The sequence below is a fragment of the Haemorhous mexicanus genome, chromosome 5 (genome assembly GCF_027477595.1).
Source record: "Haemorhous mexicanus isolate bHaeMex1 chromosome 5, bHaeMex1.pri, whole genome shotgun sequence".
Lineage (NCBI taxonomy): Eukaryota > Metazoa > Chordata > Aves > Passeriformes > Fringillidae > Haemorhous > Haemorhous mexicanus.
This window is the reverse complement of record NC_082345.1, coordinates 24575028-24591851: the sequence shown is the minus strand read 5'-3', so window position 1 is coordinate 24591851 and position 16824 is coordinate 24575028. Positions and strand designations below refer to the sequence as shown.

The window sequence follows — 16824 nt, the reverse complement described above, 5'->3', positions numbered from 1 at the left end:
CCCGAGCGCCGCGCGCCGCCGCCGATTGGGCTGCAGCCGCCCCCCTCCGCCCCGCCCCGAGAGGAAGAGCGCGGGGCCGCTGCCGCCGCTGATTGGCCGGAGCACTCCTTCCCCCTGCCCGCCTCCAGCGGTGTGGCGCGAAATCTGGGAGCGAAGGGCGAGGGGAGGCGAAATGGCGGGCGGGCCGCACCATTGCGGCGAGGCGCAGAGGGGGAGCGGGCGATACCATTGTGGGCCCGGGAGGTGCGGGAATACAGTGAATTAATTAGTGCTGCAGGCTCCTGGGACAGCTGGGGCCCGTCAGTGCTTCAGGGCCTCAGGACACGAGTCCTCCGGGATGCCTTCCTCCTGGCTATTTGTGAACTTAGGGGAAGGCCGGCGGGTGGCTGGGTGCGCAGTTTGGCCCTTGCAAGGCGCGGTAATGCGCGGCCGAAGTGCAGAGTGAGCCGTGAGGCGCCGTGCTTGGCGAGGGAGGGTTCGGCTGCATCCCCCGGGAAATGACGAGGGTGGCGTTGCTGCCCAGAAACCAGAAGTACTCATAAAGATCATAGGCAAGTACAATCAAAGCCTCGGTCTCCATTTCTGCGGACTTGAGGCTCAGTCTGGAATCTTCTATGTGTGACAACAATGGCTGTGAGATCCCAAAGCGCCCTCTCTCTCCTGGCATGAGCAGGGAGGGTAGGGTACCAGTCAGAACCCATATTTCCCAGCTCTGATGTTGCACTCAGGCTCTCTGAGGAGTGGAGAGATGCTGAGTGTGGTACAGTGTGTATGTGAGCTCATGGGCATTTGTTTGTCTCTTTGGGATCTTAGCTTCCTGAGCATGCTTGAGTGAACAAAATGGTTTAGTTGGGGTGCTTTAGAGTGACTCGATAGGTAGAACTTAATTCAAATCTGAACGAACAAGTTCTTGTATTTAAATAGCTATCAAGCCTCATATTCCTGCTCTTCAAACACCTGACTATCTTTTTCAATGATTAACTGTTTTTTCTGGCAGGTGGATCCAAAGAGAGAACTATTAAAGGGCTGGGGAAGGGATGCAGAGTAGAAAGAGCCTGAGAATGGTAACAGTCCTGTTTTCCCACTGCTCATTCTCAGCAGCACCGGCCTTCTGATTCTTGTTCTTTGAGCAGGTTCAGTGCTGATCATTAAAACAGATCAGTAGGAACATGTTTCTTTGGGATTAAGGTCACAGCCAGAACAGGCAGATCATGGAGACAGGTTGATCACAGAGGCTTTCTGGAATAAAGGGAGGACTCTGAGGTGATAACAGGGCAGTTTTGTCAGTACCTGCAGTGCCATACCTGAACTGCAGCCTCTCCTGTGTTGGGAGAGCCCCTGGAGCAGGCAGGGCCTGTGGCTGGACACAAACCCAGCCCTCCAGATGTGCCTCAGCAAAAGGCAAGGAGAGCAAGCTGTGTGCATGGGCTACTCCAGTAGTGCTGTGTGTTTGGAGTGCCTTTAGCAAGACCACGTGTGTGCCAAGTCCTGGGAGTGAGGGGCTGGTTTGCCACTTGGGCGAGCCCCGTGCTTGATGCCTCCCATTGAGCCATCTTTACAAAACCTAGGGTGCCTTTAACTTTTGGGTGGTGAAAACACACTTGGCAATTCTGATTCATGTGAAGCTCTTGCAGAGGCAGCCTGGTTATGCAGCCCTTTGCTAGCAGCTGTTTGCTGGAAGCTGGGAGAGCTTCCTGGTTTCAACCAGCTGAGGGTCCCATCACCTTTTGCTTGTGATAAAATAGCAACCAGCTCTTATGTACCACTTCCACCCCTTAAAAATACTTGGCATGCTCACTGAATTTCATGCTGTTTCCAGAAACAGAGAGCAGTGTGTAGGAGCTGAAGGAACCTGCCCCCGTGTAGAACAGGTTTTGTGAGCACTGAGTGGGAGCAGAGTCTGGCTCTGATGATAGCTCCCACTTCTGTCTATTGTTGTGTCTGTGCAGGCAGCAGCTCCAAAACACATAAAACCAGGAGGAAGAAAGACACCTCCTTTTTCCCCGGGTAAGGCTTTAATAATAGAAAATACCAGGCCTGAAGACTTTACTTTGAAATTTATTATGTGTATAAATTATACAACCAGACAAGAATGACACTGTATGCCCAACAACTGTCTTTTGTTTTCCAAAGACAAAAATAATGGAAAAAAGAAATATCAGAGACCTACTAGTGTCATGTAAAACTAACCCATGGGAGCATGTGGCTCCACAGAGAAAGTGATCACAGTATTATCTAGCAGTTTAACAAAACTGACCAGAGCTCCAAGGAGCTCCATCTTTCTGAGGAAAGACAGATGCCAAAGCTGTGTTTCTGATCCTGTAGGGTTTTTGTAGGCACTCTGTGAAGCAATGACAATTCTTTTTAGCCTTTTGCACCTTGGTTTTTGGTGATAAAGTTAGTCTCTGAGAAGAGCTCACACCAAGCACAGGAGAAACTTTGCCTGAACCCCCTTACAGCACTCTTTGATTTCTGGGGAGAAAAGTCTCCTAGTATTAGTGGCAGAACCAAGATCACAGTACCCAGTCAGGGGTAATTTCTCTCACAAGGACTGGGGAAGACGGATTAGTTCAGGGTGAGGGAAGTCACAAAGAGAAGGTGAAGGTCCTGCTTTTTCACATGGCAAACAAGCCCACAGCGACTGTCATGGCGAGGCAGCTGAGCGCCACGATCCACCGCACCAGGGAGGTGGTGGCTGTCGTGTCTGTGCTCCTCATCTTTGTCCTCTCACTTTCCTTCCCAGCTGCTGGACCTACATCAAATTGGGAGAAAAAGCAAATAAAGACAAGTGAGAAGAGGTTGTGGCAAGAAGCTGCTAAGATGCAGTGTTTGCTCTCCCCAGTGCCAGAGCACACCCTGCTGGAGTCGTCCAGGGAAGAAGGAGAAAGCCCAAAGCCCATCTGGGAGAAACAGTGGCAGCAGGTTCTGCTCTCCGTGGAGAGAGGAAGCAGCAGACTTGACCTGGGAATCACAAAGGCCCACAGCCCCTCTGCCTGTAGGTGATTGCTAGCCTCTTCCCTTGTCTCCTTACAGGCTTGCACGTGCACTGCCCAGCTCCATCAAACCCCTGATGTCTGCAGAAGACAGACAAATACTGAAGCTAGAATTTTAAAAAGCATTTTGTGTCCTACTTCTCACTGATTTAATTAGTTAAGCATCTAGAGACCTTGAACAGTCTTCAGGACTCCAATCAATTTCTGCAGTACAACTTCAGGGTGGGATTCCTCATCCAACACCAAATTTTTCTGAAAATCTTACTTGCATGCATGTGTTGGGAAAGGAATGGCAACGTTTCACAGAGAACTTTTAATGCCTTTCCCACAGAAGCTGCTTTAAGCTTCACTATCCAGAGATGCTTAAGGCAAGGTTTGCTTTTCATCTTTGCCATGGAAAAACTGGTTCAATCCAGGATGCACTGAAAACAAATCTCTATTTTAGTTTCAGAATGGGTAGGCCATAAGGGTTTTTTTATTTGAATGGTGTGTCCTCATGGAAACCACTCTGCTCTGTAAACATCTGAGCTCACTCCTCACTCAGGTACAGGCCTGATTGCATTCCACCATCCAGAACAGTGCTCACTGAAAACCCACCACACTCTCTGCAGTGTTTTCAGCAATACTTCTGGGAGATCAGAGGGAGATACAGTCCAAAAGGACAGGCTGCTGGATAGGACTGTGTCCAGAAGAACAGTCAGTATCACAGCACCATGGCTGATCTGCAGCACCCAAAATTGATGCCTTTGCTTCTGTGAACTTAAGGTCAGTTTTCCCTGTGGTGAATGAGCCTTGCATTTGTTAAAGCCCTAGAAGTGGAGAGAGGAGTCTCTTTTTGTAAAGCTTCCTTCCTGACACACTTTCTGACAAGCCCACATGTGTTATCCTTGCTCTGCCATGTCTGGAAGAAGTTTTGCACGCAGCAGTGCCTCTCCTTGCGGTACCTGCTGATGGCTGGAGAAGAGATGGGGCAAGCACCTCATGCTTGTTTCCCAGTGGCTTTTACAGACAAGGACAGAGGAGAGGAGGAGAAGGAGAGGAAGGAGCCCTGTGAAGCACCTGCCCCTGGAAGTGTCTTACCGTGCTTGTGTGATTTGTTGACGTTCCTCGTGCGAAGCAGCTCTGCCTGTGGCTGCACAGGGTGACCATTCTGCTGGCCCTTGGACACCAGCTCCTGCAGTGCCTCAAACACCTGAGGACAAGGAACACTGTCTCATTATGTGGCCTCCTCTTCTTCTTTCACTGGACTACCTGCCCCTTCCCCAGGCACTTTAGGAACTAAGGGAAGACATGAGGCTTCAGTCTAAGTCTCCTGGCACATTTTGCGTGGAGCAAAAGTTGCCTGTGAAATCCACAGAATGTCTTTCAAACTCCTTGTTCTCTTTACAGGTTTTCCCTGAAGGAGAAGGCTATTGCCCACCTTCTGATGGGAAGGAAAGCAAGGTGCCTGTCACCTAGTCAGAGTGCACAGTGGGTCTGTGTAACTTCACCACAGAGGCAGGACAGATACTATGTAGTAATCCCCACTCCCAGTGTTAACCCTCATTCATATCTGAATAATGGCACATGGAAGAGTCTGGATTCAAACACTAAGGGAGGGAAAGGAGCTTTTCAGAGACCATTGTTTTATTTGGCTGCCAGGTTGGAGAAGCATGGCCATCCAGCTCTGACCAGCTTACCCTGATCCACAACTCATAAGCTGTCCAGTGGAAATACTGGCCTTGTGTTTCCCCTGTAGCTATTTTCTTGTTTGAGAGAGGATGTGGGCTGGCAAGGCTAGCTGGTTGTTACTCACCCCTATATTTAACAGGAATGCTTTCTTGGCCTCCTCCATGACTCTTTTCTTAGTGGCAAGGTCCATCTCGAGAGCATTCATGCGGGAGCGATAGAGCTGCTTGAACTTGGTGGCATTGGAGACCCCATCAAAGGTGAAGAAAGCCAGCCCTTCCCCAGTGCTGGGCAGCTGTAGGGCCTTCTGGGCAATTTTCTTCAGCACCTGCCCCCCAGACAGATCTCCCAAATAGCGAGTGTAGGCATGGGCCACCAAGAGCTCTGGCTCGTTCTTGCCTACGTAGTGGAGCCTCTCGACATATTTCTGAGTAGCCTCAGGACAGGGGATCTCTTCCCTCCAGTTTCTGCCATAGAAGTACTTCAGGTCTTCCTCCAGGGCAGCTTTGCGGTGCAGCTCCGCCGGAAAATACACAGGGGCATAAACTGGATTGTTCTTGTTACGTTCAATCTCTTCCTCCAGAGCAGAGTAGACAAAGTACAGGGATGCTGTAACCAGCTGAAAGAGAAGAAAGAGGATGAGCTATAGGTGCATCTGTTTTCGAGTCTGTGGGACAAATTGTACTAACAATAAAGGTACTCGTGGGCACACCCACCATGAGTCACAAACATCTGTGATGTTGCAGATTTCCCATGTAGAAAACAGTGCAAGGTACAGGGAGACACCGTTTAGCCCTTCCCTTCTGCTTGAGATAGCCATCAGGTGAGCCCTTTTCCAGCAGGTATTGGTCTTACTTGCTCTTGAAGTCACTGCCTTGCCTTCAAGTTAAAGTCTGGCAGCTTGACGTAATGTCAACTGGAGCCCTATTTAAGCATTCCTGGTCTCTTCCCATTCCCTCAGTCAATAGAGAGGGTATTCCCAAAGGTATCATTTCTGGTTCATTGTTCAAATTTGAATGCTCCAAAATGTGGCTTCCCTTTGTGGGGCCTTGTGAGATGATGACACACCCTGGGTATTTTTCAACACATTCATCCTGTCAGCATCCCACCGTCCTGGGAACTGAGGCACCACCACTCTGCTCACTCAGGCATGCAAGTGGGGTTGCCTCCTCAGTTGCCCCAGGGAGACGAGATAAAAGGGATCTGGAAGCACAGCCTGCCTCTGAAAGATGCCTTTGTGAAGGAGTGCTGTGAGGCTGTGTTCTCCCCTCTATTTTCAAACCATTGTTATTGTTGTTTTTCCCAGCTTATGTGATACTTTCTTCTATCTGCCAGCTTTTCCACGTGATCTGAGACAATATAGCTGTGTTCTTTCCTTCCCCAGGCATTCTGTTTTCAGAGGCTGTTACATCTACACCACCCCTTCCTTACCCTGGGACCCCTTGTGAGCAGCAAATGGTAAAAGATGAAGGTGTTGCAGTAGAAGTGAGTCAGGTTTGGGTAGGGGGGGATTATGCTGCCCACAGGAGAGAAAGCTGTTTACTTTCTCACAAAGCAGTCAGTTCTGCAGTGAGAGAGTTCCTGTTTCAACCTTGCCCCACTGTGCCAGAAAACAGGACTTTGATAAGCACATGGGCAGTGACTGGTTGTGGAAACAAATATCCACCGTCTGGGGAGTCACGTAGCAGGCCAGATATATAGGTCTGCCAAGAGAGTAAACAAAAACAGTTTTTTAAACAGTAACCTGTTACCCAGCTTACTGGAAAAGAAACAAAACATGGGAACATTACCTTCCAAATTAAGCAAAAATGTAGCTCAACTGATTGTTTTCAGAGGCAGGTAGTGGTTGAATGAGAAACATTGCTTTTATACACTTGTTAATTTTTAAAATCCATGTCCCATCTCATTCGCCTGACAGCATGTAAAAATCATCTAAGAAACCAAGTTTTATTCCCCAATGTCTTTTTACAGCTTGCCTGTCTCAAAGATCACTGCCTGACCAATGCCATATTTCTCACATCAGGAAGTCAGCACCTGAGATTGAATTTATGCTTGGCTAAGTATTCTGAATGTCACCTGTCAGAAATAAGCAGTCTCTTTCTTACTTCTGTGGATTTATTTGCCAAAGAACAGTCCAACAACAAAGTAATTAAGCCACAGGTTGAATGGTAGTTGTTATTTGCAAGTTCATGTGTCACTTCCTATAGCCTCGCAGGAATTTCTGGCCCAGGTGTTTACTTTGGTTTTGCTCTTGGTTTTGTTATGTGGCTCAGATCCCAGGAATTGTATCTAGCCAGGTTAGGCTAATATGTGGAAATGTTTCTCTTTTATCTTGAAAAAAGCGACAGGCTCCTGCTTGTTAGCAGCAGACACAGATTGCTCAAACTCAGTCTGATTTTGAGTTATTGTTCATGATCTCAGCTGTGGTATAACTCAAGTGACAATGCAAAGTTCAATGCCAGCAATGATCCCATATCCTCACTTTCTCACCATCCCATCATAATTTCTAGCTGCAGCTGCCTAGTGTGTTGTAAATACAGAATTCTCCCTCTTTTGGGCATTTCAGCCGCTTGAGTATCTGAACACAGTTCTATCTCCATTAACTATGACTGGCAATAATAATATGCAGTTATTTTTGAAGCAAGAGAAAAGCAATAGCATTAGTCCCATCAACCTCTTTGTCCTTTTTGTCCTGTTTCAGCTTGGCTACCCATTGTGATATGCAGAGTCCTTCCCCACCTTCTGCAAGAGGAGCCAGTAAGACCTCAGGGTGCAGAAGTTTCATGTTGTTCATAGGAGATGTTGATACATCATGTCCCCATCCTCCTCACCTGTGTGGCCCCATCCTCCCCCCCCCCTTTAGTCCCCTGTCAGCCCATCTGATCTCTCTGGTGAGGAAATCCCATCCCCAGGCAATGCTGCTATGAAGTACCTTAAACTCCTGGAGTGACACCTGTCCCTTCTGGAAGTTCCTCATGAACGGTGTGTTCTCTGCCTGCTCGTGCACCTCCTTGGTAGCTTCCTTCAGCAGTTCTGACAGGTCTGTGGACATCCTGGGGAAGAACAGTGAAACAGGCATTAGTGCTGTCTCCTCTGACAAAACATCTTTGCTCTCTAAGACAAAAGGGGGAGCCTGGGGTGGCAGAAAAAGGAGCAGAACATTCCCGAGAGATGTGGATGGGACTCAGAGAGCACCACCGTGTCAAACAGTGTCCCGAGCAAGGAAGACTGACAGACTCCATCCAGAGGAGGAGGCAGCAGCATGCCTTTCCCTGCAGAGCAGGAACAGGAGCAGCATTCCTAAAAGCAAGGGGAGAAACACAACACTCCTCTGACAAAACGCTTCCCTCACTCCTGTCCCGCTCTCACCTTTCGGAGCTGTGTGACTGGGAAGTTTCCATGATTTCTCCAAGTCGTTTCACTCCTCTGCTTCCCTGCTGTTGCTCGAGCTTTGCTCCTTCCTTTCAGCCCCCAGGCCAGTGAAGCTCTGAGCTGGGCAGCCTGACTCCCACATCCAGCTTTATAGTGCAGGCCACGTGAGCCGGAGCGCTGACCTCAGTGCGAGCACAAACTTCTTGCAACACAGCAGCACTTCCCTCCCAACCCCGCCGTCAGCCGCTCCTGGCCCGCGGCCCCCGAGAACCAGAAGGAAGTCACCAGATGCATCTTGATAACTAAGCAAAAACAAGAGGACGTCCAGAAACTTCTCTTTTGAGGGTGCCTGGCTCTGTAACCCTTTCAGTGCCTTGCCCGTGGCAGGCAGAGCCCGGGTACTGCCAGAGGTGCTCATTGTCCTGGGGACGGCGGGGTTGGACAAGGAGGGTGGATTTAGAGAGCTAATTCCTGGGGCACAGAGGTAGCCTCCTCGCCCTACACCGCAGCCTGTGTGCCTTGCACCCTGCCTGGAGAGCTAATCCAGCCCTTAGCCTCACCTGCTCTGGCACAGCTCAGGTATAAGCTGTGCTCAGGCATGAGCCAGCTCTGGCCTGCAGGTGCCACACCTGCCCTTGTGCAGCTCCCCCTTCCCCCTGGCAGTGAGCCCTGTCACTTTCCAGAGAGCCAACACAGGTGTGCCAGCACCGATGCGCAGCGAAACCCATCCCGTGCTCTCCTGCTCATGGAAACAATGGCATCTGATTTGTTTGACAGCTGGCTCCTGTTGTCACCACAGCAGCGTGCAGGGCAATTTAGGAAAATAGCACACCACCTCCTAGATTCCCAGGAGGCTGGGGCTGCTGAAAAGATATCATACAGGACTTGGGGCAACTGAGGAAGTCTGCAGAGACTTTCAAAGGCAAATAATTCCTCTGATTTGAGAAAAGAGTTGGACATGGTTCTTCTGCCAGTAGCTGGTGCTCTGCTGGATTTTTTTTTTTTTTTTTTTATAAAGTGGTCAGTGAAGCAGCCAACAGATGAAGCTGGGCCCTTCTTTCCCACCTGTAGCTATGCTGGAAGCTGGGCTAGCAGGGACAGGTGATGCACTGGTTGGCTCTGCTTTGGAAAAGCACACATTTGTGTTCAGCCCAAAAGAGCAGAGCACCTAGAGCCACCATTCCCCTGCTTCTGTGGGTGTGAGAAACTCCCTGGTACAGTGGTGCAGGGGGTGGTGGGGAGGCAGAGCCTGGGTGGAAGGAGAAGGACTGTGGCATCTGCTGTCCCTCTCTGTGGGTGCTGCCATCCAAGCCAGTACCTCGCCTGTCTCCCTGTCACTGCACCCACACCAGCCCCAGCAGGGTTAGGGGCTGTAGGTTAAAAAAGCTGTTCTGGAAAAAGTATCCTTCTACGCTTCTTTTTTTGACTCCAGCAGACATCTGGCCTGCAGTATTCAGGAAGGATTACTCAGCATTTCCATCCTGACTCAGCCAGAGTTTTCCTGCCTTGCTTTTGTCTTTTAAAGCAACAGTGCACACTGGCAAAAGCTGACACGTTCCATTCTTACCCCATGCCACTGCAGACAACTTGCTTGCTTTTCTGGAAGGTAAAATAAATTTATCAGGATGTCTGAATCTTCAAAGCAGGTGTGACAAAGCCCCAAAAATCTCTGAGAGTGCAGAGTCCATGAGTAGAGCAGACAGCCCCATGGCCAGTCCCTCCTGAAAACATTGAAACTACAGTTTGCCACAGGAACAGCCCCAAAATGAATGCTTCCCTCTGGCATAACTCCTTAAAGCCCTCATTTTCTGTCATTTTCAGTGAGTCCTATTCTGACAGGGGAAGCTGGAGAACGAATTGAACCTCTAGTTCTAGTGGAGGGGAGTAGGGAATATATGGAAATTACATGAGAATAAGAATTATATTATGAGAGTGTATTAGTCATTTTGTGAAATACTATGAAAAAAATCCAATCCTCAAGCCCTGGCCCTCCTTTCACCTGGAGTCCTGGCAATGCACCCAGTTCTTCCCAGGGACTTTATGGGTGCTTTCTAGCCAATGATTTTGTCCCCAGTGTGCCCACCTGCCTTCTTCCAAGAAGCTGCATGCTTGGAGACCCTGTAAAAGATATATCCAAAAGTCCTTTTCCCTTTAATCCAGGATTGTGGTAGGTCTGAATGAGACTGGGGGGAAGAAAGAGAGGGTCTCTAGTCATGTTGCTACCATTCCAGGTAGGTTTTCTGGCTTGTAACCATACTGTCCCAGGACATGAAGCAGTACCTCCTCTGTCTCTTGGAACTTTACCTTCTCCTGGGCAGGTCACAAGAGATGCAGCTCACCTCTGCCAAGAGATTTGCAAAGGTGCAGACAAGCAAGCCAAGCCCCATAACTGATTTATGCTGTCTGATTTCTCTCTGATTTGGGTTTCTTGGGATGGAGCAGTTATGAGACTCAGCCTAGCTCTCTGGAAAGGCCCAAATGCCCTCCAGCAAGATGGAAGGAGAACTGAAAGTGGGGTGTCATCATCTTTGCAGTTGCTGGCCTGGAGCATTTCTGGCTCCCCCAGTGTTCTGCAGCAGGGGCTTGAATTGCTTCTGCTGTGCTGTTGCTGGGGGGTGGGAGGTCAGTGCCACCGAGTGAGCCAATGTGCCAGCAGGGATTTGAGAGGGACCATCTGTTCCTCAAAGAGACCTCTGGAAGTCACCACTTGAGAACAGTGTAGAGGAAGGGGGGTGAGTGCTTTTAGTGGAAGGAGCAAACTGGCTCCCAGAGCATGGTGGGCCATGGGAAATCAGAGGCCAGCCCACGTCCAGGTCACTAGGAAATTCTGCTTGAATATCACTGAAGTCTCAGAGCTGTCGTCTCCACTGTGCCTACCAGAAGCCCTGCTGCCTCCTGCCCTTCCAGTGAGCCGTGGCTGGGTGCTGCCAGAGCTACTCACTGTGGGGACACCAGCAAAACTGCCCAGGGGATTTCTAGCAAAGATGAATAAAGTCGCCTCAAGCAAGATATTTGTAAAAATTCTTGCTGGGCTTAAAAGCCTGTCCACACATCCCATCCCCTGAGAAAATGCTTAGTCATGGGATGGGAGATGAATGGTTAAAAACAACAGAAAGTTATTGAGGGGTCAGTGTTTCCATGTGGAACAGGGAAGTGGGGAATTTTCTCCTCTTTGTATATTAACAGCCTATTTTGCCAGTAGATTTATGGCCAGAAATGTCTAGTTACACAGGCAGTCACGGGATGCAAAGTCAGCTCTCCCGAGTCCCTTGTGGGTAGTGCTGTTCCGCGCTAGGCTCTGGCAGGCAGCTCCGAGCAGCTCAGCTCGGCTTCTGTGGGGAGAACCAGCCTCAGCTAGCTCAGAGGGGCTCATGGGCTCTCTAAAACCGTGACACAGCAAAATGCAGCTGCCTGGTTTGCACTGGGAATGCTGAGTGCAAGCCAGGCAGCTGCATCATCACTTGGTGACCAGGATTTGCTGTGTAATCCTAGGGGGAAAAGGAGTTACAGTAACTGCTTAAAATGACTGGCTGGAGAAAGGAGTCTGTGCTGCAGTGTATGGGGATATCCTGTGTGTTAATTTGTGTTTACCAAAGGGAGATTACCTCTCCCAGCCCGACCTTGGCAGAACTGACTGTGCGCCCTGCTCTCTCAGCATTTAAAAATCCCAGTCTAGATCAAAGATACAGGTGGAGAAAAAGGAGGTCGAGAGTCCAGTGCACTGGAAATCCCTATGGAGAGCTCAGGCACTGCAGCTGTCCATGGGGCTGGCACTGCTGGTACCTTTGGAGGGTTGTATAGACAGGGCATGGCTGTGCTAGGCAACCCCCCCCACAGGAACCCTGGAAAACAGTGTGGGGGAGATGGAGGCACAGGCAAATCCCCATCCCAGGATAAATGAACCAGCATGACAAAAACAGGAAATGCAAATTACAATAAATATTTTCATAGATGTATGGGTGTATGTGTGCTGCAGCACATTGGTGTCTCCAGCACACAGCTGTGAGCAAGGAGAGAGCCTGGGCTGTCTGGAAACGGAGCTGGGAGAAGGAGGGAGAACAGAGCAAGTGCTCTACAAAGCATGTGCCTGACCAGAGTCAGACAGTGACCTTAAGCACACAGCAGGTGATGGGTACACTGGACTGAAATTTTGGGAGAGGGTGCATAGAGCCCACCATGCTTCCTAGAGTCTTGGTGGTCATGGAAATCAATCCTGTGTCCGGCTAGGAGCTGCACTGGCAGCCAAAGGGAGGCGTGGAAGGGAATGGGGCAGAGTTTGCAAATAAAAATCCCATTTGTGTAAATGTTTCAGTCAGTGCTGCTGCCTCCTTTGTTTCAGTGCCACAACCGTGAAAACAAAGTGTGCCCTGACTGCGAGACAGAACAAACGGTGAAACTGTGGATTTGAAAAATCACACATATGCAACAAAGAGGGCCTTGTACCACAGTGCTCACACCCTTTTCTCAGGAGAAGGAGGAACGGGAAGCCAAGTTTTGGACAGAAAGTGAGACCCAAGTCCCCGCTCCCCGCAATGTTTCCAAATCACCTCTGCGTGGTTCTCTAGTCCAGGGTACAGGAGAAGTGCTGGGCCGCAAGAAGGGGCTGTTTCTGGAGATTTCTCCAGTTGTCCGGAGCACTGGGAGCGGGGCCAGGAGCAGCAGCTGCAATCTCAGCGCAGCGGAGGCACCGCCCCGCAGGAACAGCCCGAGATGCAGCGCCCGGCCGTGACTCAGCAGAGCCCCTCGCACAGCTGGCTCAGCGATCCCGGCTGACCCTGACTCAGCAGCACGCCCACGCCGGGAAAGCGTGACTCAGCACAAGCGGGAGCCGGCTGCGGGTTTTGGGGCTCACGCCCTGGCGAAACGTGCGGCATCACTCGCAGCCACAAAGTGTTCCCCTTTCGGCAGTCCTTCCCAGAGCCGCACCGGGTGAGGCCGGAAGGGTTGGAAAAGCTGGTGTTCCAAGCCGAGAAAGCTGCACCCCTCTCTGACCCGGGGACACAGAGGATTGCCGTGCCCATCTGCTGTGGGACCGGGACAGTTTCCGCTCCGTACGGGGGAATCAAGGCATAGGAACACTGGGGTGCCAGATGGGCACCCGGCTTTCACCTGTGCTGGTGCAAAACAGCAAACCCAGGAACAATGTATGGGAATGGATCCAGACTGGCATTCAGGATGTGCCAAATTTAAGCGACTTACTCAAGACACACACAGGGTGTCTATGGCCCAGACTGTGCTCCCTCCTTCACTCATTACCAAAGATCACTCCATGACAGGGAGGCAGGAACTTATTTACTCCACCGAGCTGCTCTCTGTCTTGAGAGGGTGACAGATAGATGCTGACGAAAAGAAATAACCCAAAGAAGGGTTAGAAGGGGTAGATATTACTTCAAAGACCTTAATTCAGGGCAGAGTGGGCTCAGCATTGGAGAACCCTGTGCACTATGGATCTTATGGACTGCAGCAAAAGAGCTAGAACACCCCCCTTTTGGGGGGGAATGCATTCCCTAGCATCCCAGGCACCGAGGAATCAGGGCTTTGGGCTCAGCCCTTCCCCTGAGCAGTGCTGGGCACAGCAGGACCTCGGGGCGGTGGCAGCAGCTCTTTAGCTAGATAATCATTACCAAGGTGACATGGGATTTGAATTGAAGTGTTCTGTTGCCGGGTATGGTCTGGCAGAGGCTGAGAGGGACCAAAGGTACCGTGCAAGTGGTGAGACAGAAGGTGCCTGGTGTGGAGTGAGCCACCCTGATTGCCTGGCCGGAGCTGGTGGTTCATGGTGTGCATGCCAGCACAAAACATTTCCCTGCTCAGGGGCAGCGGGGCACTGCTGCCAGATCACCCACACCTTGACTTTTTAAATTTTCTTTTTGTTTTTTTTTCTTCTTTTTGGACTAAGTCTGCTAAAGAGCTCAGAGAAATTGCCACCTCCTTCTCACTGAGACTGATCTGGCATTTAAGCTTTTTTTTTTTTTTTTTTTTTTTTTTTTTTTTTTTTTTTTTGTCAAGCAGCTAAAAATACCAGTGAAGTGCCTCACAGCAACCTTTCTAAATACAGATTTTCCTACCACTCTGTGCTGGTGAAAGAGACTTCCCTAAAGCCACAGGAAAGCCGTGTCCTTGCCTCACCCTACTGTCAAATTTGCTTTGTGCCTGATCCATGCTTTTCTGCCAAGATTGGCCAGGAAAACCAGAGCCTGGACACAGGCACAGGTAACTTTTCTGTGCTGTCAGGGAATTCCTGATCCCCTCAAGAAAATCCCTGCTGCAGAGCCCCCAGGAGTGTCCCTGGCAGGGCTGAGCCCCCAGCCTCTCTGTTGTGCAGTGAAGCAACCCCTACACCCCCCATCCAAGACTGCCTGGCAAGGACCAATGTCCAGCCTTGCAGGAAGGCTGATGGAGACAGCACTGCAGCAAACCTGTACTCGTGGGGAGTGATCCTGTCAATGGCCATCTCTCTTCCCTTGCTCCTGAGCACTGGAGCACCTACTTTTCCTCTCATTTATTTGTATCATCTTCATCCACCCTTAGCAGCGCCAGCAGTAATCTAAAGGAAAGGGGAAGTGGCTTTATTCTCATTTTGTGAAGGGAGGGAGAATTTTGTTATTCAAAATAAGCTTTGAGGAAGTTTTGACATGGCAAAGCAACATGAAAGTCCTGTGGAATGGAGAACAACCTTCCCAGTGTACTGGCTTGGGACACTTCTGTGCTGCCTTAGTGAGACAATGCTGTGGGAAATCAGGACATATTTTTGTTACCACCCTTTAAAAAAATTCATGTACTATTTGGAGGTTAGTGGTTGGTAAAAGAAAAACATGTAATTTTTTGCCTGTATGAATGTGATGCTGGCATGCCCAGTATCACGCTACCCAAACATCATGGAAATTCTCATTAACTTTTAGTGTATATTTAGTTTTTAGTGATGTCAAGCAACTCTGACCCAGTACAAGGTAGTTATGTCTTTCTTCATCTGGCATAGCAACAGCTGTTCTGGGTCATGCAAAATATCTGTCCAGGTCAGGATCCTGTTCCCAGTGTGGTTATTAAAGGATGCCTAGGCAGAGCACAAACACCCCTTCCCGTCCTCTGTGCAGTCACAACGTGTGGGTGAAGGCATGTTCTGGAGTGGTCGCTGTGCGGGGCTGTACAGGGCTGATGGCTGCAGCATAATACTAGACTACGGAAAAACTTCGTTTTGTTTCTGTCCCCGGAGGTGGCAGAGCCTTAAGCAGGTCACTGCCAAGGGAGGGGCTGTCCTCCGCAATGGGGAAGTCCGGGCTAGGTGTGCGAGAGACCACAGCCATCTGGTGGTCAGAGCAAGCAGCGCTGTTCTTTCTAAAACAACAACAGAAAACTTAAAAAGGGAAAGGCATTTAAATGGATTCCTTACAGTGCTGTCATTTTTTTTTCTTTTTTGCAATCATGCAGCAGTTTTTGCTAATGCAAAGTTCCCAGCCTCTAATAGAATGATCCCTTGCAGAATTAGCAGTGTTTTTCCCCCAAGTTCCTTCTCAAAAGAAACCTTGCAAAATTATTCAAGCTATTACTAGTATAATTTATAACAAGTATGACAGTACTAATTTGGAATCTTTCCATGCCTTCATCCTTGAAAAAGAGCTACCTTGTCACTGTTGCATAAATCTCAGTGAAAAGCACTGAGCACCATGGCTGGCTGCATGGTCGAGAGGGGACAGGCTCACCCCGGGAGCCACAAGCAGCACTCTGAATTTTCACCTGTTGGCCATCGATTTTAACTGACTCACTTGGCAGACACCAAAAATGCTTTCCATCTGTTTGTCCCTTGACAGAAATAGCGGCACTCCATTTCTGCTGCACTCAAGTCTTCCTTGGGGACAGCTCCCTCTGGCCTTTGCCAGGTCCAGTGCTGGCTGATTGGGGAATTAAAGGTGAGGGTGAAGATGGGATCTTTGTCCTGAGGTGGGCTCAGGGCATCCCAGAGGCAGTAAGGAGGAGTTTGAACTCCCCATACTCAGGATATTCATTCACTCAGGATGTCTTTGTTTCTCCTTTCAGGGAATTTGCAGGCAGTGCTCCGAGGAAGCTGGAGGCACTGAGAACTTTAAGTGCCAGCTGAGGCATGAACCAGTGTTAAAGCATCACCAGTGTGAACAGGCTGGTACCATCCACAAATGCTGACGGGGCACCAGGAGCCTTTCCTTCCCAGCTGAGGCAGGCAGCCCGAGGCCAGGAACTGGCCAGAGGGCTTGGCCTTGCTTGTTCTGGAGGCCTTTTTGGCCCCACAGTTAGAGAACCAGCCTGTGTTCCATCCTGCTCTTGCTGCCTCTCCTGCACATGCTCAAGCAGGGGAAGCTCAGCCCTGTTGCCTTTCTTCAGATGACATTTTCAAATCCACTCAGCTTCCTTTTAAGGATGCCTCCCACAGCTCCCACTTAGCTGAACACTGGAGAGATGGTATAGGGACAACTGAGGGTGTCCTGTGGATACCAGAGGGCCCTTTAGTAGCAAATGTATTTCTTGCATGTCTTCATAAGTGACTTATGGGCTGCAAGGTGCGTATTCAGATCTGGTCACAAGACAGAGAGGGAAAGGAGAGGAGGAGCTCCCCCTCTTGCTATTTTGAGATGGCCTGTAATCACCTCCCCTCAAGACTGTAGTAAAAAGCAGGGAGCACCCTCAGCTCCCACGCTGTTCTCCTCTTAGCACCAGTGCCCTTGCCTTTTCATGGAGAGGAAATGTGGCTGCATGATTTCATCCCTCTTTTCCCCACAGCATCCTTCCCTCCCCATGCAAGCACTGACAGTACACACCA

The 16824-nt window shown here is 49.9% G+C and overlaps 1 protein-coding gene across 1 annotated transcript; it reads right to left on the bottom strand.

Annotated features, from left to right (window-relative positions):
• Window positions 1-2042: 2042 nt before the first annotated feature.
• On the bottom strand, window positions 2043-8197 carry HMOX1 (heme oxygenase 1). The gene is made up of 5 exons (XM_059846305.1): window positions 8031-8197; window positions 7594-7714; window positions 4789-5280; window positions 4074-4185; window positions 2043-2752 (listed from the first exon to the last, which is right to left on the bottom strand). Exons 1-5 carry the CDS (start codon window positions 8060-8062, stop codon window positions 2616-2618), a joined length of 894 nt encoding a protein of 297 aa, XP_059702288.1. The 5' UTR covers window positions 8063-8197; the 3' UTR covers window positions 2043-2615.
• Between the last annotated feature and the right edge of the window lie 8627 nt (window positions 8198-16824).

What these genes read in the sequence shown, in the direction of transcription:
- HMOX1 (XM_059846305.1), bottom strand. Translation starts at nt 8,062, where the DNA reads ATGGAAACTTCCCAGTCACACAGCTCCGAAAG. An exon ending in TGTCACTCCAGGAGTTTAAG is followed by an intron (nt 5,281 to 7,593) that starts GTACTTCATAGC and finishes CTTCTCTTTCAG; the next exon opens with CTGGTTACAGCATCCCTGTA. An exon ending in CAACAAATCACACAAGCACG is followed by an intron (nt 2,753 to 4,073) that starts GTAAGACACTTC and finishes AATTTGATGTAG; the next exon opens with GTCCAGCAGCTGGGAAGGAA.